General features: G+C 53.7%; 1 protein-coding gene across 1 annotated transcript in view; it reads right to left on the reverse strand.

Moving 5' to 3' along the window:
• PRDM16 (PR/SET domain 16) overlaps nucleotides 1-16,381 on the reverse strand; it is a 334,085-nt gene that overhangs the window by 43,634 nt on the left and 274,070 nt on the right. Inside the window, exon 5 of the mRNA XM_052653611.1 lies at nucleotides 8,081-8,215. Within this exon, the coding sequence (XP_052509571.1) occupies nucleotides 8,081-8,215 (135 nt within the window). The remainder of the gene's footprint in view (nucleotides 1-8,080; nucleotides 8,216-16,381) is intronic.

Genomic DNA, 16,381 nt, shown 5'->3' on the forward strand with positions numbered 1-16,381 from the left:
TTCTTTACCACTGACCCACCTGAAAACCAAATTATTATTGCAGTCCCTTAAACATTCCTGAAGCTGGTTTATCCCCAGCCTTTCATCGTGTGCCCCTTGGGTGGGACATATTCAGACCCCAAGGCTAACTGGGCTTTAAGGATGGGTTGAGTCTTAAGGATTTTCACAAGAGGGAAACAGAAGCCTATGCCCCTGGGAAGAAAGAACCCTGGTCTCTGATACTGTTTCCTTCCCAGACTCAGAGCAGACCTGCTTTTGTTTACAGGTTGGCATCTGGGTACCCAGGCCTGTCTCTGAACAGCGGCGTCCCCAGCACCGTGTAACCGCCTTGGTCCTTCGATTGTGTAGCAAGGCGGAATTTTCTGTCTGGTTTCAGAGTCTGAGAGCGGAGGAAACCACAGCAACAGCTGACTTTACTAGCACCAATAAATGTCTGATCTAAACGGCTTTAAAAAATAACAATGCCAAACAGAACTGATCCCGAGTTAAGACCTTGCTCAGCATCTCAGTTCTCTTTGCAACGGCGAGAGCTGATTGAACATGGGTGGCCGACACCAACAAGGGGGCCTTGGGATTCTAACTGTGTTTAGCCTGACCCTTTTGGACACAAAGAGACAGCTCCTTGTAGGTGAACGGAGCTGGGACAAATACAAGGCCACGTTCTCAACAAAAGACAGAGAAACTGCGGGAGAAAAACTGGATTCAGTATGGGCCACGTTCATAAAATGAACATAATTTTCTTTTCTTCCAACAACATTCTTTAAGACAAAGAAATATTTCAAATCGATAATGGCAGACAGTTTGGGTGTATTTTCTCCTTAGTGTTCCTTAAGTTTGTTTTTGTTTTTAATACCAAGTCAGTTTCGCAAGAACAGATACTATTTTCAAACATAAGTTCCACAATTTTCATTCCACCTTAATCTTAGAATTTTAAAATTTAAGTAGGTGAAAAACTCCATCTGACCTATGCTGGGTAGAAAGAACTAGATTGCAGACCACCAGCCAGTATGTTGAATACAGGCCACAGCCCTCCCATTCCAGGAGCAAATGAAAATCATGAAAGTGATAAGCGAACTGGCCTTTGTTTCCACCCCCACCCCACTCCCCACCTCTGATCAGTTTGAGAAACTTTAAAGGCATATTTGAGTAATATAGGTGCTTATCTTAAAAAAAAAAAAAAAATTAAGCTCTTTCCTTCCTGGATTTCAGAATTCACTTGTGCTTGAATTTGTGAAGGCTTTCGTGTGGCACACAAGGGGCTTTTCATGAGAGAAGCACACAGCAAGGGGAATTTGAATTGCTCTGAGATCTTGCTGAATAGCAAATTCGCCCAGTCGCCAGTCTGCCTTTGGAGAGAGGAAGCTGGACCGAGGGTTATCCCTGGGCATTTTTCGGGGCTCTGCAAGGTGGTGAGGCCAGCATTCTTCTTGCCTCAAGATCTTGGTAGGTGTCACAGTGTTTCCTCACTGCTTGCTCTCTCCAAACGTCGGCCCTCTCTCTCAGAGAAAGTTGTGGACACCAGAGACCAGAGGCTGGCACAGGGGTTAGCTTTGGATTTTAAGAAACAGCCCAGGTGATGCTCCAGAATGAAGCTGGGAAGCAAGTGTTTGGAGCTGCTGAGAGTGTGGGCAGGTCTTTATTTTCCTTTGCCTGCCTGGCTGTTTCAGGGCAGAAGGAAGGGGCCGGCGCTGCTCAGGGTTTGTTACCACCCGAAGGCTCTAGGAATGAGCAGACATCCCTTCCTCTGGCTGAGAAAGGGGAGGCGGCTTGTCACTCCTGTATTTGCCATGTCCCTCTCTTCTCATGCGTGGCTGGAGCAGCCTGTGCCTAAATCTTCACTTTCTGCCTTTATATATATATTCTGTCACCTTCCCAGCAGCTCAACATTAAAAATCATCTGTATACCCCTCTCTTTCTTAGTTGTACGGTTTGTACCTGGATGTTATGTATATATTTATTATCTATAATTATCATATTCACATATAATATAAAAATATATAATATACAGTTAGTTAGATTTTTTAAAAATATAAATTACAGGTCACAAATTGTCTTCATCATATTTAATGGCTACTTCTAATAAAGTATTTACTTTCACTTAATTAAGAGGGAAAAAATATAGGTTCTGGTAAATGATAACCGGTACTGTGAATCAATACCTTGTTCTTTGCCCCAGAGATGGTTAGTGTGCTCTGGGGAGTAAAAATGCAACGGTTTTCTGATGCAAAACCATTTGCTCTATTTTTTAAATAAGTCTTTTGCAAATTTAAGAAGTGCTAAAATGAATTCCTCATCCTTCTCATTTTCAAAGGGAAAATTGTATCTAATTGTTTGGAAGCTACCGTTGAAACGGCCAATCCGTTTTTAATTTAAACGCCGTGGAGGGAGGGATGGGCTTTCAACGATCAGGGCAGAGCAGGGCAGTGGAAACGGCATAGCCATCGTTTAGAATCCCAGCCCTGGCAGACCGCTAACCCTGACACGGGGGTGGGCAGTGGGGAGGGGCTAGTCCAAGTCGGGACATAAGAAACGAAAGGAAAAGAACACGTTGAGCTTTGCCCGGAAACCCTGGGTTTTCGTCCTCTAAGTGCCGGCTCTGAAGGATGGGCTGCTGGGTGGTGATCCGTTTGGTCATCTGCTAATAAAATGGTGTTGTTTAAACAGCTCTGTGAAGGAGATTAGCCTTTGTCTGCTTTCGCTTTGGGGAGATGCGGCCCCTTGCTTGTCCCGGAATGTGCTGGTGGTGGTGACTTTTCCTGATGCCTGGCTGGCCAGCCCGCCAGCCCGGGTGGTTGGAGTGCAGTGTGGACCTCGAAGCCCTTCTGAGGTGTGCTGGGGGTCCAGCCCCTGAGTTGTGCTCCCCAATGTGTGCGAGTGACCCCAGTATTATGTTGCACCATCTTCAGCTGCACTGGCCACCTGACATCCGGCCACCAACATCCTTGCCCTGTCGAGGTGATGTGGGAACAGGAGAAGAAGCCGGGCTGTGTGCAGGCCTCTTCCGGCCCTTGCTTGCACTGGAGGGCACTTTATTTCCAAGAGCTTGTTTTCTTTCTTGTCACTAAAACAAATGCAGGACTTCGCAGGTGGTCCAGGTGTGGGGATCCATCTGCCAATGCAGGGGACACAGGTTTGATCCTTGGTCCAGGAAGATTCCACATGCTGAGGAGTAACTAAGCCCGTGCACCACAACTACTGAGCCTGTGCTCTGGAGCCGCAACTATTGAACCCACGCGCTGCAAATACTGAAGGCCACGTGCCTATAACCCGTGCTCCACAACAAGAGAAGCCACCACAATGAGAAGCCCGCATGCCACAACTAGAGAGAAGCCGCCACTCGCCGCAACTGGAGAAAACCTGTGCGCAGCAACGAAGACCCAGCACAGCCAAAATAAATGAATTAATAAAATAAATACATAAAACAAATCCAAGAACAGATCCTGTCCGTGTCTCCTGAGACATCCGAAACCAACTTGTTTGCTTATCACGGTGGCAGAAAGAGCCACTCAAGGGAGATCTGAGGGTCTCGAGTTTTCCAAAAAGAAAAGTGGGAGTTGGAGGATGCTGGGGGCAGGGGAGGGCCGTGAAGTCCCTGGGGAGGGCCGCAAAGTCCCTGGGGAGGGTGGGCCAGGATCTTGCCTCCCAGAGTGAATCAAGGCACCAGGGGATCCTTGCCTTCCACTCCTGCTAAGCTGGGAAGGTGAACCAGGCACCCTGGGTTCTATGCTGTGGTCTGACCGCCCCTCAATATCACAGAGAGAAACTTGTTCCCCCACAGCTCTCTGCTGTGGATGTTTTGTTCCTGGCAGCCGGGCCACCCCAAAGCTCGTGTGGCCTCAGGACTGCCTGTGGGCAGCAAACCACAAGTCACGTTTAGGTGATAGGCTGGGTGCAAGGAGAAATTCAAGGCCCCTGTGGCCTTTGCCAGAGAAGGCAATGGCACCCCATTCCAGTACTCTTGCCTGGAAAATCCCATGGACGGAGGAGCCTGGTAGGCTGTAGTCCATGGGGTCGCTAAGAGTCGGACATGACTGAGTGACTTCACTTTCACTTTTCACTTTCATGCATTGGAGAAGGAAATGGCAACCCACTCCAGTGTTCTTGACTGGAGAATCCCAGGGACGGGGGAGCCTGGTGGGCTGCCATCTGTGGGGTCACACAGAGTTGGACATGACTGAAGCAACTTAGCAGCAGCAGCAGCAGCAGCAGCAGTGGCCTTTGCTACCCAGGGCTGCCCCCATCTCGAGCCCCATGGAGGAGCTGGTGCCGAGGGTGGTGCCCGGGGAACAGAGTGGAGGGACGGGCTGGTCACCTCTCCCTAGGTCCCGTGGGACAGAGACCACTGAGAGCCTCAGGGCTCCAAGAGGGGTGCAGAAGAGGACTTGGTGAAGGGCTCTGAGCCCTGCCCCTGCAGCTCCACGGCTGGGTGGGGAGCACGCCGTCAGTAGCCTGAGTGTCTGGGAAGAACGAGGCCTGGCTGGACAGAAGGGGTCTGTCTGGTGGGGGATGAACTGCCCAGCGTCTGGGCTCCTTCAGCACTCTCAAAGCGGCTGGAGGGCCCACCACCCTCTCAGAACCACACGGGGCATGCAGGCTGCATCTGTCCCCACAGCCCGTCTGGATGCCAGCATAGTCCTTGCTGGACTGAGGGTGTCGAGACCCCTGACCTCAGCCCACTGCCCCTGTGTGGGTGTCTCCGGGGGACCATCCAGGAGGCCCATGCAGAGCTGCCTCAAGTCCTCTGGCTGCTGCGGCCGGCTTTGGGAACTTTCTCCTTAAGTGACCCTTTACTGCCTGGTTCCCCTGGACCTCTGGACATTGAGGTTCAGGTCATGGGTCAAGTTAGAGCTTTTCTGATTGAAGTGATTTCTCTACCAAATACCACCTGGAAACCCTGAAGCTGTCTTCACGGACCTCAGATCTTCAGTCTGGGCGCCTTCCCTTCCATGTCTGTGCTGTGCTGGGAGGTGATGTCCTGTGCAGGTGTGGGGGTGGGTGGAGGGTCGGGGGGAGAGAGAGGGAAGTTGTTCCCTTCAGTGTGTCTCTGTGTATGTGTGCGTGTGTATGTCTGTGTGTGCATGTGTGTATATGTAGGGGGTTTCCTAAGTGCCAGGAAATCCTGGTGGAAACTCTTGGGATTAGGGCAATCTGAGAAACCCCATTAATATCGTGTAATGTTTCCTTCTCAAAGAGAAGCCTGTCTTCAAAATCATTTGTTTTATTATTCATATTTCAGGGACGGTTTTACCCCAGCTCCACACAGGGTCACGTCGGTCCCTTTGCAGTGAGCTGAGCTTCCACCGGTCGGGACTAGGGGACGGAAGCCCTTCTGCTGGGCCACGAGGCTGTCCCAGGGGAGAGAAAGCCGAGTTTCAAGAGACTGACTACAAAACAGTTTGAAATCTAGTATGTGTGTGTGTGTGCGTGTGCGTGTGTGTGTGTGTGAGTCACAAAGTCGTGTCCGACTCTTCGCGATCCCATGGACTATAGCCCGCCAGGCTCCTCTGTGCATGGGATTCGTCAGGCAAGAATCCTGGAGTGGGTTGCTGTTCCCTTCTCCAGGGGATTTTCCCAAACCAGGGATTGAACCCAGGTCTCCCGCATTGCAGGCAGATTCTTTACCATCTGAGTCATCAGGGAAGCCCTTTCCTATCATTATGAGAGTTTAAATTGTTTGTATTAGTTCTCAGGAAAATTACGTCCCACAAATTACCCATTTTCCTTTGAGATCTGAGATGCAGCCGCCTCCTTGTGCTTCTTGGCCACTGCCCTCCTGGGTGTCTGGAGGTCACAGCCATGCAGTTTGGTTTGGGGATGGGGACATTGGTTGCCCACTAATAGCAGGAACCACCCACCGTGGGCCGTGGAGGCCTGGCGGAGGGCTCCTCTCTCTCTCGGAGGATGGAGGGTTTGAAAGGCCCCAGGCGGGGAAGTTTTTGCTGCTTCAGGCCATTTCACTGCTGTGTTTGCTTAAATGTGCACCCACGTCCTCTCTGAGTCCATGAGCTGAAGTGGAGATAATGAATCTCCCACCTTTAGTCTGTTTGAAACATCCAGCAGCCGAGGATGAAATTTTGATGTCACATTGGGTTGAAGTATTAGAATCAGGTGTGTTTCTGACTGTGGGATGGAGCTTTGGAATGGGAAGCATTGAGGGACAAAAGTGGGATGAAGTGGAAGGGAATCCCTGAGTTAAGGGTATTCCTGTCTGCTGGTCCTGACAAGGGAAAGAGTTTGCTGCAAGGCAGTGAATTCCATTTGGACCCTACATGGAGCTGAAATAAAAGCTAACCTAAAATATTAATAATAAAACAAAAATGTCGGAAGACAGACTTCTCTTTGAGAACAGACAATACGTCTGCTTGCTTTTCCAGAAGCTTGCCCCATAAAGATATTTACTTCACGGCTTAAATTTGGTTCAGACACTCTAACAAACATTTATTATTTTTTTTTAAATAAAAAATCTGGATCCTTCGCTATTTTATTCTGCATCTCACAGAAGTGCAGTCCTGGACCTGGCCTCCTGGTGTTTTTTTTATCACACTGCCCTTCCGCTCCCAGACACATGACCAAGGAACCATGCTCTCTGCAAGGAAAGGCCAAAGGAAGGACCATCTTTCCATGCACCTTAAACCTAATTCTCCTTAGCTTACATTTTATGCTCATCTAGAAGGAGAAAAAGTGTCTTTTTTTAAAAATACTGTGCTAATTTTTATGATGGTTCTTTTGCTTTCTTTCAGCAATTTATTTTGTAATAAAAAAATACTTATTTTCAGAACTTCGGGTTCCCAGTGGAAGCTATAGACATCTCAGCGGTAGAGGTGGATCTGAGCTTCATCAGATTGTATCCACCAGAGGCAGGAAAAGCTGCTCAGTCCAGGCTGAGCCCGCATGGCCGGGAAAGGGGCTGAGGAGATGAGGGCGAGCTGCCTAGCAATCCATGTGGGTCCCGGGGCCTCCTGGGCATGAGCTCTCTGCATTTCTTGGTGCAATTTTTTTCCCTTCAGAGTCAGGAGCCTCAGATGACTTGTAAGAGTTTTCACAGATGACTTGAAGCTGCATCCTCTGTTATGTGGTCTCCACAGACACTTTTTAAGCAATGGAACCCTTTTCTTGCAAATGAAATCTCATGGGTAACCCCAAAACAGAGGCAAAAGCAAACTCCTGTGATGGATGGGGAATGGACCCCAGGCATCTTGAGGAAGGCTTACTCTGGGGACTTGGTGAAAGCGTGGTCCGAAGGGCCTGGCTCCAAGCAGGGTCTCTGGGGGCCACTTGCAAACTTGTGATGCAAACATGAACTAAGTGCTTCCAGCCCTGGGGACACATTGTCTTCACAGTGGAAACTCCACGTGGCATCTTCTGTCTTGATTGGTTCCTGAGACTGGATGCCTGCAGCCCAGGACCAGCATGGACACGAAGCGGTAAGGATTCAGCATGCCAAGAGGGTCTTCGACCTCCTGGGGGCGGCAGCAGAAGCCGAAGAGTTCCTTAGCTCTGGTGGGACAGGCACAGAAGCCCAGACCGTGCAGCTCAGGAAAAACATCAATTGGCTTCCAGCAGGGCCAGGATTTGTGCAAAACGTGGCTGGTCACTTCTGCAGGCTGGCTATGCTGTTGCAGCTATTCCGGGGACCTCTGGGCAGCTGGGGTCTCGCCTCAGCCTTCCAGATGGCAAGTGTGGAACCCTTCCAGGCAGCTGGGATGAACAGCCATCCAGACACGACTCTCAAGCAGAGGGGTCTGGTCCTCCACTTCTCTCACATGGGTGACATTTGTCGGAACATGGACCCTGTGGTTTCAGTCCCTGCCTGCTCCTGGCCATGTTTCTTCCCATAAACCATCATGTTTCGGCTCTCAGGCCCCATCAGCCCCAGGCGAGGCCATGGCACAAAGGCATTCGTGGGGTGTCACCAAGTTCCCGGAAACTCGGCACTGGCCAAGTGTCAAGTAGCCCTCCCCGCCCCCGCTGCAGGATGGGCTCGGCAGAGGCGCGGTTAACCCTTCACCTCGGCGCCCCCATTCCCGTCCGCCTCAGTACCAAGGCCCCGAGGACAAGGCTCCGTGCGAGCCGGACCTACCTGCTCATTGATCTGACACATGGTGAGGTTCTGGTCGTCACAGGAGCATGCCACGCGGATGTACTTGAGCCAGCTGCCAGCCCCGGCCTGCTGAGCATCCACGCAGAGCTTCCCGCTGTCCAGGTCCTCGGAGATCTGCCGGGCAAGAGAGAGAACCAAGGAAGCTCAGAGGCATCCTGTGTGCTAGAGCCGACGCACTCCGTGTTTGCCCAGCGAGAGAAGTCACCGCTTCCTCAGAGGAGGAAGCTCCGTTCAGCCACTGGACGTTAGCCGACCCTCCGGGCATCGGCGAGGCACTCGGCCCACCCGGCCCGCCCATACTCAAAAGCCTCCGGGAGGGGGCCCAGTGCAGAGGTAGGAGGATGGCCCTGTCTTTCTCACCGAGTAGATCACTGCCCTGGCAGAGCCATAAAAGTGCCACTGGGGCTGCAAAAACTCCCCAGCGAGCCGCCCCACATGTGAGAAAGCAGAGGCCGCTGTGTCCGAGAGCAGAGCCCTCTGCTGAGAGCACGGGGTGTGGGCTGGAGATGAGCGATCTCGAAGGTGAAGGTGTGGTTGGGGTGTGGCTGCAGGCGCATCTCTGTGCATGTGCCTGTGCGCACGCGTGTGTGCCTGTGTGCGCATGTGTGCAAGCGTGCGTGCGTGTTCACAGCAGCCTGCAAGAAGGAGAACCGTTGGGTTTTCTTAAAAGTGGAAGTTTCCACCTGACACCGGGGGCTTGCAGACGCCCTGCCTGCAGAGGCCCCGTGGGTCCGACCTGCGTTAGGTACTTTGTTGTTGCTGTGCTCTCTGAACATGATTCTGACAGGCAGAGGCAGGGTGCTTCTCTGGCATGTGCACCTCCGAGCAGGCCATCTCCCAGAAGACCTGACTGCTGGCCCTGCTGAGGGGTGCCTCCCTGAAGCTACCAGGCCCTGAGGTGGGAACTGTAGGCAGAGTCCCTCCCATCTGCTCTATCAGTGCCTGCTCAGAGATCCAGAGCCGTGGAGCCCGGTGGCACTGTGGGCGAGCTTCCTGGGCAGCTGGGCTGAGAGGCTAGGAGGGGAGGGGGTGGGGCTGAGGACACCACTACACTGAGGACCGGAAGTATATGTTCTGATGGGCAGGGATGTCTAGCTGGGCAAGGGGTATCCAGGTGGGCAGGATAATTCAGGTGGGTAGGATTGTCCAGGTTGCCAGGGGTGTCCAGGTGGGCAGAATAATTCATTTGGGCAGGATTGTCTAGGTGGGCAGGATTGTCTAGGTGGGCAGGATTGTTCAGGTGGGCAGGGGTGTCCAGGTAGGCACGGATGTCCAGGTGGGCATGTGTGTCCAGGTTGGCAAGAGTGTCCAGGTGGGCAGGACTGTTCAGGTGGGCAGGACTGTTCAGGTGGGCAAGTGTTTCCAGGTGGGTAGGTGTGTCCAGGTTGGCAAGGGTGTCCAGGTGGTCAGGATTATTCAGGTGGGCAAGTGTGTCCAGGTAGGCAGGGATGTTTAGGTGGGTAGAGGTGTCCAGGTAGGCAAGGGTATCCAGGTGGGCAGGTGCATTCAGGTGGGTGGGCAGATGTGTTCGGGTGGGCAGATGTGTTCAGGTGGGCAGATGTGATAGGAGCAGGTGTCAGAAGGACCCAGTAAAGTCAGGGCAGGGGACAAACTGAGGAGGCTGAATATAGGTGCCACAGCCTATAGATTCCCTGGGGTCTCCCCAGTGCCATCTGATGAACAGGTAAGGACCCGGAAAGGGAAGGAGGCTGCCCCTGAGGCCTGAGAAGCCCATTTCTGGCCAGAGAATCAGGACGCTTTACAAACAGCTCAGATGCCTCCCAAACGTCCATGGACACTTTCTAAATGACCAAGGGTCCTGCCCAGCCAGTGAGTCAGCAAGGTTTCGGGAGGTGGCCGCTTTGCTGTGGCAGGCCCAGAACCTGCCTGCAGTCCTTGTGTGTGACCACACCCCACCCCCTGGAGCCCATGGCAGCCGCCCCGACACGACGAGTCTCCGAGCAGCTGCTGAGCTGACCTGGACGGGGCTGTGAGTCCAGAGGCCTCCACTCTGATGATTCTCCATTTTGGAGACTTTAAGCGAATGGGCCTCATTCTGAAAGAAAGGTGAGAGCCCAGAGAGCCTGGGACAGTGTGGCTGCAGGGGTGAAGGGCCACGCTCTGCTCTTGGCCACACCAGGAGGCCACTGTGGACTCGAGGAGGGAGTCCAGGCCACAGGGAGAGGCCCCGCCCCCAGCACTAACGCCTCTCGTCGGCCCCTCCTCTTACCTCCCACCCCAACTGCAGGAAACCCACAAGAGACCCACCAAGCAAAGCTGTGGTTAGTGGCACCTCCACTCGGCGAGGCGCCCGCCACCTCCCTGCATCACAGGGAGGAAGGGGGGCCGGGTGGCCAAGGCCCAGGGACTCCCACCCCACTCCTCCCTACTCTGTCCCTGTGCCCCTCATCCAGCATCTTCACAGCTGGGTGTGGCCGGGTGGGGGCTGGCCAACTCTCTCTGTCTCTCTCTGTCTGTTTCTCTCAGTCTCCCTCACCACCCTGCGAATGGGCCTCAGTCTGGGTCCACGGTCCAGTGGCCCACGGTCCAGTCTGGGATATGCAGAGATGGTAAATGACACTGTGAGCCATTGCAACCATCGTGTGCACACCCCTGTGTCTCCTGTCACCCCCGAGATGGTGCTTGACCCTTCATTTCTCAAAGGACTTATGGGGGGTGGGACAGAGAAGCCCAGAAGGCCAGATCAAGGACAGCCCATTGACTCTTGGTTCTAGCAGATTCTGCACCACTGTAAGACGGCTGGACGATCCCAGGTTCATCCCCCAGCCCCATACCCATGCCCTGCCTGAGTGTGGGAGCAAGTCCACACCTCTGCCTGCACACCTGTGGGCATGCGCACAGCCCTGTGGCCACCCAGACAATCCACTGCATCCCTAGTGGAGCACGGCAGGACCCTCCCTCCTACTCAGCCCCTCTCAGTCCTCCCAGAGCAGGCATCTCTCCTCCACGTGATGGCCCACATTCACCAAACATCCACAGGCCTCTCAAGTGTGTCTGAACGCAGACACAGTCAGTGGCTCACCTGCGTGGACACTGTTGCAGGGCCTCCAGCCTGTCTCCATCCTTCTTGGGTGCAGGGCCCAGAGCTCAGAGGCAATAAATACTCCAGGTCCCCTGCCCAGCTCCTGGTGTGTCTTCCCTGTGTGGTCAGCAGCCCCTCTTGGGAAACTTCCCTGGTTCCCAAGCTCAGCCACTTGGATGACCACAGGGTGGCTATCACTTCCTGAAAACCTCTGAAGGTCCAGGGATCCCTTCTCCCTCGTGAGCACCCCAGGTGGTTTTCTGGGGTGACAGAGGAGGTCTTGGTTAACTTCTTCCTCCCAAAGAGAATAAACCCTTCCTCCTTGAGAGGTAGCAGGGGAGGCTGATCTTTCCTCCAGGGAGGCACAAGAAACCCTGGTGTTGGGTCCTCAAAGTGGCAATGCAGGACCAGGTTGGGTAGTGTGGGTCTTAGAGGCCTTAACCCTGTCACCAGGACCCTGTCTCAGTCTTATCTCTGTGGGGCACACAAGGGCACACCTGGGCACACCTGGATGATGGACCAGGAGGACAGAAGCCTGATCTGGAAGCTGCTGCTTTTCTGCTTCGGACCAGAGAGATGTTCCTAGGAGTGGCCCCAGCTCAGGCCTCAGGCCAGGTGGGCAGGAGGCTGTAGGCCTGGCTTCTTGTTTGGGGCCCTGGTGGGCTGTGCCGTTTCTGACTCCAGATGGGGAGAAATGGGCAGTGATGTTCATCTCCCCTTGGCCTCCTTTCCTTCTGTCTCTGCCCTTCTCTCCTCACAGCCATGGATGTGGCCTCCAGGACTCTCGTATTACTACATGAGTGGGCTGAGGTCTCTCTCTGAGCCAGCACTGCCCCCTGCTCACCACTGTGGACCTCCTGGGTGGAGGCTGGCAGAGGCCCCCTGGAGCAGGGCATCCCCCAGCCCAGGCCCCCCATCTTCATTGCATGCTGTCTGGAGTCAGAGAGGGGGCCTCCCTGTCTGCTCTGGGACCCAGCAAGCAGGCCCAAGTGGCCACAGGTCCCCTCTCCTGCCTCTTTTGGAATAAGACCTTCCAGGGCCCATAAGGACAGATCAAGATCCAGCTCAGCAGGGCCTGAGGCCTGGTTTGTTCTGTGTAAGGGCCTTGTCTCAGGAGGCCAATACTGGTAGAAGTGGACAGAGAAGTAGTGGGTGACATTAGAGCCCATGGCCCAGGCTGCAAGCTCGGTTCATGAATGAGGGAGGGTCCAGCAACCCCCTACCCCCAAATCTCCTAGGGCGACATTGGCAGGCAGTGGCCTAGAGGCTGCTACGGCCTCAGGTGGGGTCTCTCTGCAGATCTGAGGTCTGGGCCCCCTGCCTGATGGCACTCAAAGCCTGACTCTGGGCTGCTCGGGGCTGAGCCTTGGGGGCCCTGGGGCCTCCAAAGAAAGCTGCCCTCCTGCCCACTTTCCCCCATGGGCCTCCCCACCCCTTATCCCCCCACCAGCTTCCCCAGCTCGTAAATCACCCCCACCAGAAAGGCAGAGTATGAAGCAAAGGCATGGAAAAATTCTTAACCTTGACAATTATTTTTGCACATCATTTGAGGTTTCTTGCACTTCGAATCTGTGGGCTTGCTGCTGGGCCTGTTCCCTCACGTTTAATGGGCCCGTCTGGGGTGTGCATGCTGGCGGGGATGCGGACACGTCTGTAGTCAGCTGTCTAATGGGTTCTGAGCAGCCAGGAAGGAGCAGGCCTGGGAGTCCGGCCCCTCAGCTCCATGTCCTGCTACTGCAACTCGGCGCAGAAGAGGCCTGAGCCCAGTGCTGGGACCAGTGGTAGGTCTCATCCTTCTCATCCAGACACCTTCTTGAGCTGATTCAGAGCCACACATCCAGCCACCAAGCTGTGCAGTCTGTCCTGCCCACAGGCACCCGCATGTGCACGTGTGCACGCACACACGTGCACACACACACGCACACACACACATGGCAGGATTTATGGCATCCACGAGTAGCTGGAACAGAAAGCCCATTCTTGTGATGGAAGGAGGTGGGGGAGAGGCTTTCTGAAAACACCTCTGCTGGGTGCGGACGTGGGGCCTGGATGAGCTCGTAAATCCTCCGTCCTGACTCTCATTATGGGCTCGGTGGTGACATGACCAAGCACTGGCGGGACAGGGTCACCCGGCTGCCCAGGAGATAGGAGTCCTGGGGGCGGGTCACTGGGCCCCACCTGCTCAGGCTGAGAGGAAGGCAGTGGTGGAGCGGGGGAGAAGGGGGGGGAAGGGGGAAGGGAGGGAGTGCTTCCAGGGGGAGCAGGTAACTCATGGACACTGTTCCTCCAAGACAGACACCAGCCTGTCTCCTAAGCCCATGAAGGGGGTAGGGTAGAGAGAGCCAGTGTCCACGGGCTTGTGCTTGGAAGGAGCCACGTGGGGCTCCTAGGGCACGGCTGCTGACTGTGGTCTCCGTGGGACAGTTCCAGGGCAGTGGGGCATGCGTGGTGGGGGATAAGAGCCAGAGGGTCTTGGTCTCAGGGTCCCAACAGCACAGCCCAGAATGGGGGTTCTGCAGAGGAAGCTGGTGCCTGGGAGGGGGACCGAGATGGTGCAGCAGCAGGCCGCAGGGGCCGGGGCCAGACTCCCAGGCCCTCTCCTTCCTGGCTGCTCAGAACCCATTAGGCAGCTGCCCCAGGCCCCTGCCTAGGCAGCTGCTCCTGTTAGTGGCGGGCAGAGCCTCTCCGCTGAGAGCCAGACCCCAGCAACCACACTCTCTGTTTTCAGGGTCCACAGATGCCTGCAAAGACCAGACCAGGAATCAGTGACATACCCAAATGCTAGGTGACACCCCCAGGATTCTCAGAGCCTTTCCCCTCAAAATCCTGACCCCCAGGTGCCACAGTGCTTCCTCAGGTTCACAGACCATCTCCCACAAAATGCCCCAGTACTCTGTGCTGCCACATGCCTGGGCTCTCCTCTCTCCTCCTTCCCTTCCATCTGATTCTTCGTTTATTTCTCCTTTTTTTTCCCTTTCCCTCCTCAGCAGGGGCCTGCACAACTCTCCCAGCAGTGTCTGTGTGCATCTCAGAAAACTGGAGAGTAAATGGAGGCAAAGCAGAGATTCTGCTCTGACCCCGAGCATCGCCTGGCCTAGAGCACGACTTACACTCCTGGTCTCACCAACAGAACCCGAGGGACAAGAAGAGGGGCTTCAGTGAAGGCAGGGCTATGCAGGCTGTTCTGAGAGTCCCTGGCCCTTGGTGTGCCCAGAGGGCTCCTGCTGAGTCGGGTGTTTGGGGGCTTAGCTTCCTCCTTGCACATTCCGTCCATCACGGCAGGCCGTGTCAGTGGCCATAGCTCACGGTCCTGACCCATCAGAAATAAACAGGAAAACTGAGGATTGAAACCAGTGCCCTTAAGTCTGCTGGGAAATCAATGAATGAGAGGCTCACTCAGACACAGAGGCCCCTCAGGGTGACTGGCAACTGGAGGGGTCCGCTGAAACCTCAGACCAGCAGCTGAGATGCCCCTACAGGCAGGCCATGGGGTGGGCAAGGAACTTCACGAGGGGAAGAGTGCCCTGTCACTGAGGCGATTCAAGGAGGTCTCAGTGGTCATCCCTCTAGGGTGCTCCAGAGGGAGGCAGACTCTCTGATCATAGTTACCTTTCCAGGCTAGACATTATAAACTCTGAATGTGACAACACAGGGGTTATCTGGGCTCCTGCTTCGGTTTCCTCTTTGAAACTAGATAGCCTCTTTCTTGTTTTCTGTAGAGACCTAGGGCTCCTTGCAAGCACTCACACTATAAGAACACTTGGCTTGTCCTTGCTAGCTCTGTGAAGACATCCCAAACAGAGCCCCATGCCCATAGCTATGCCACGCTCAAGGGCACAGGTGCTGCAGGGAAGTAGCTTTGGCCACGGATGGCAGTGGGCGTCTGCTGCCTCTTTGGCTCTTGGCATCTGCTCATCTGTTCTTCAGAAATATGCTGGGTCAGGGTGGGGGCATGCCCACTACAGGATGACGAGGGTGCTGGTCAGAAGCAGGGCCCCCTCCTGGGTCTGCCAGGTGGGTAAGAAGCCCAGACTCCAGGGCAGTCAGGAGTCTTCCATGGGCTGCCTGGGGCTCCCAAGTGAAAAACCAGCCCTGGTAGTGGGTAGGAGAGGGGCCCTCAGCAAACAGGCTCCATCTTGGGTGTCTCCCTTCAAATATCCCTCTGATCACAACATTCACTGCCGCACTATTTACAACAGCCAGGACACGAAAGCAATCTAAGCACCCACTGAAAGAGGAATGGGTAAAGATGCGGTTCACATACACAATGGAATATTACCCAGTCATAAAAGGGACGAAATAATGCCATTTATAGCGACGTAGATGGACCTAGAAAGAGTCATACTGAGTAAAATAAGTCAGAGAAAGACAAGTTTCATATGATATTACTTATATGTGGAATCTAAAAAAAACAGTACAAATGAGCCTGTTTATAAAACAGAGACAGTCACAGACTTAGAAAGCAAACTTACGGTTACCAGGGGGGAAGACAGGGGAGGGATAAATTAGGAGTTTGAGATTAACAAATACACACTACTATATATAAAATAGATAACTCATAAGGACCTATTGTATAGCAAAGGGAAATATACTCAAATATCTTGTAATAACCTGTATGAATAAAGAAGCTACAAAGAGTGGATCTATGAATATGCATAACTGATTCACCTTGCTGTACTGTAGAAACTAACCGAACATTGTCAATCAACTATATTCCAATAAAAATTAATTAAAAAAGGGTCCCTCTGCCCACCTGTATGGGGTCTCTCCTGTCAATATCTGGAGGTTTGGGGCTGTCCCCAGAGAGAAAGCCCTGGTCACTGCAGGGAGACCTAGGTTGACTGCAGCTCTCAGCAGGAGGGGGCCCTCCTCATAGACCCAGGCCAGCGGGGCTCTAGGGGAGGCTTCCTGGGCCCCTCCCCTCATGGGGTGGGGGGGAGCTGCGGTCACTTGAGAGGGCACCTTTGCCCAGAGGCTCTATCCTCAGTGCAATGCTGGCAGCACATGGTGGCACAAGAATTCTGTAGCCTTTCTGGGGCACTTCTTTCTTTCTTAAAGTTTCTTTTTTTTTTTCTGATATGGACCAATTTTAAAGTCTTTATTGAATTTGTTATAATAGTGCTTCTGTTTTACATTTTGTTTTTTTGTCCACAAGGAATGTGGGATCTTGCTTCCCTGGTGGCTCAGTGGTAAAGAATCATCTTCCAGTGCAGAAGATGAGGGTTCCATCCCTCGGT

The sequence above is a fragment of the Budorcas taxicolor genome, chromosome 16, assembly GCF_023091745.1.
Source record: "Budorcas taxicolor isolate Tak-1 chromosome 16, Takin1.1, whole genome shotgun sequence".
NCBI classification, from domain to species: Eukaryota; Metazoa; Chordata; class Mammalia; order Artiodactyla; family Bovidae; genus Budorcas; species Budorcas taxicolor.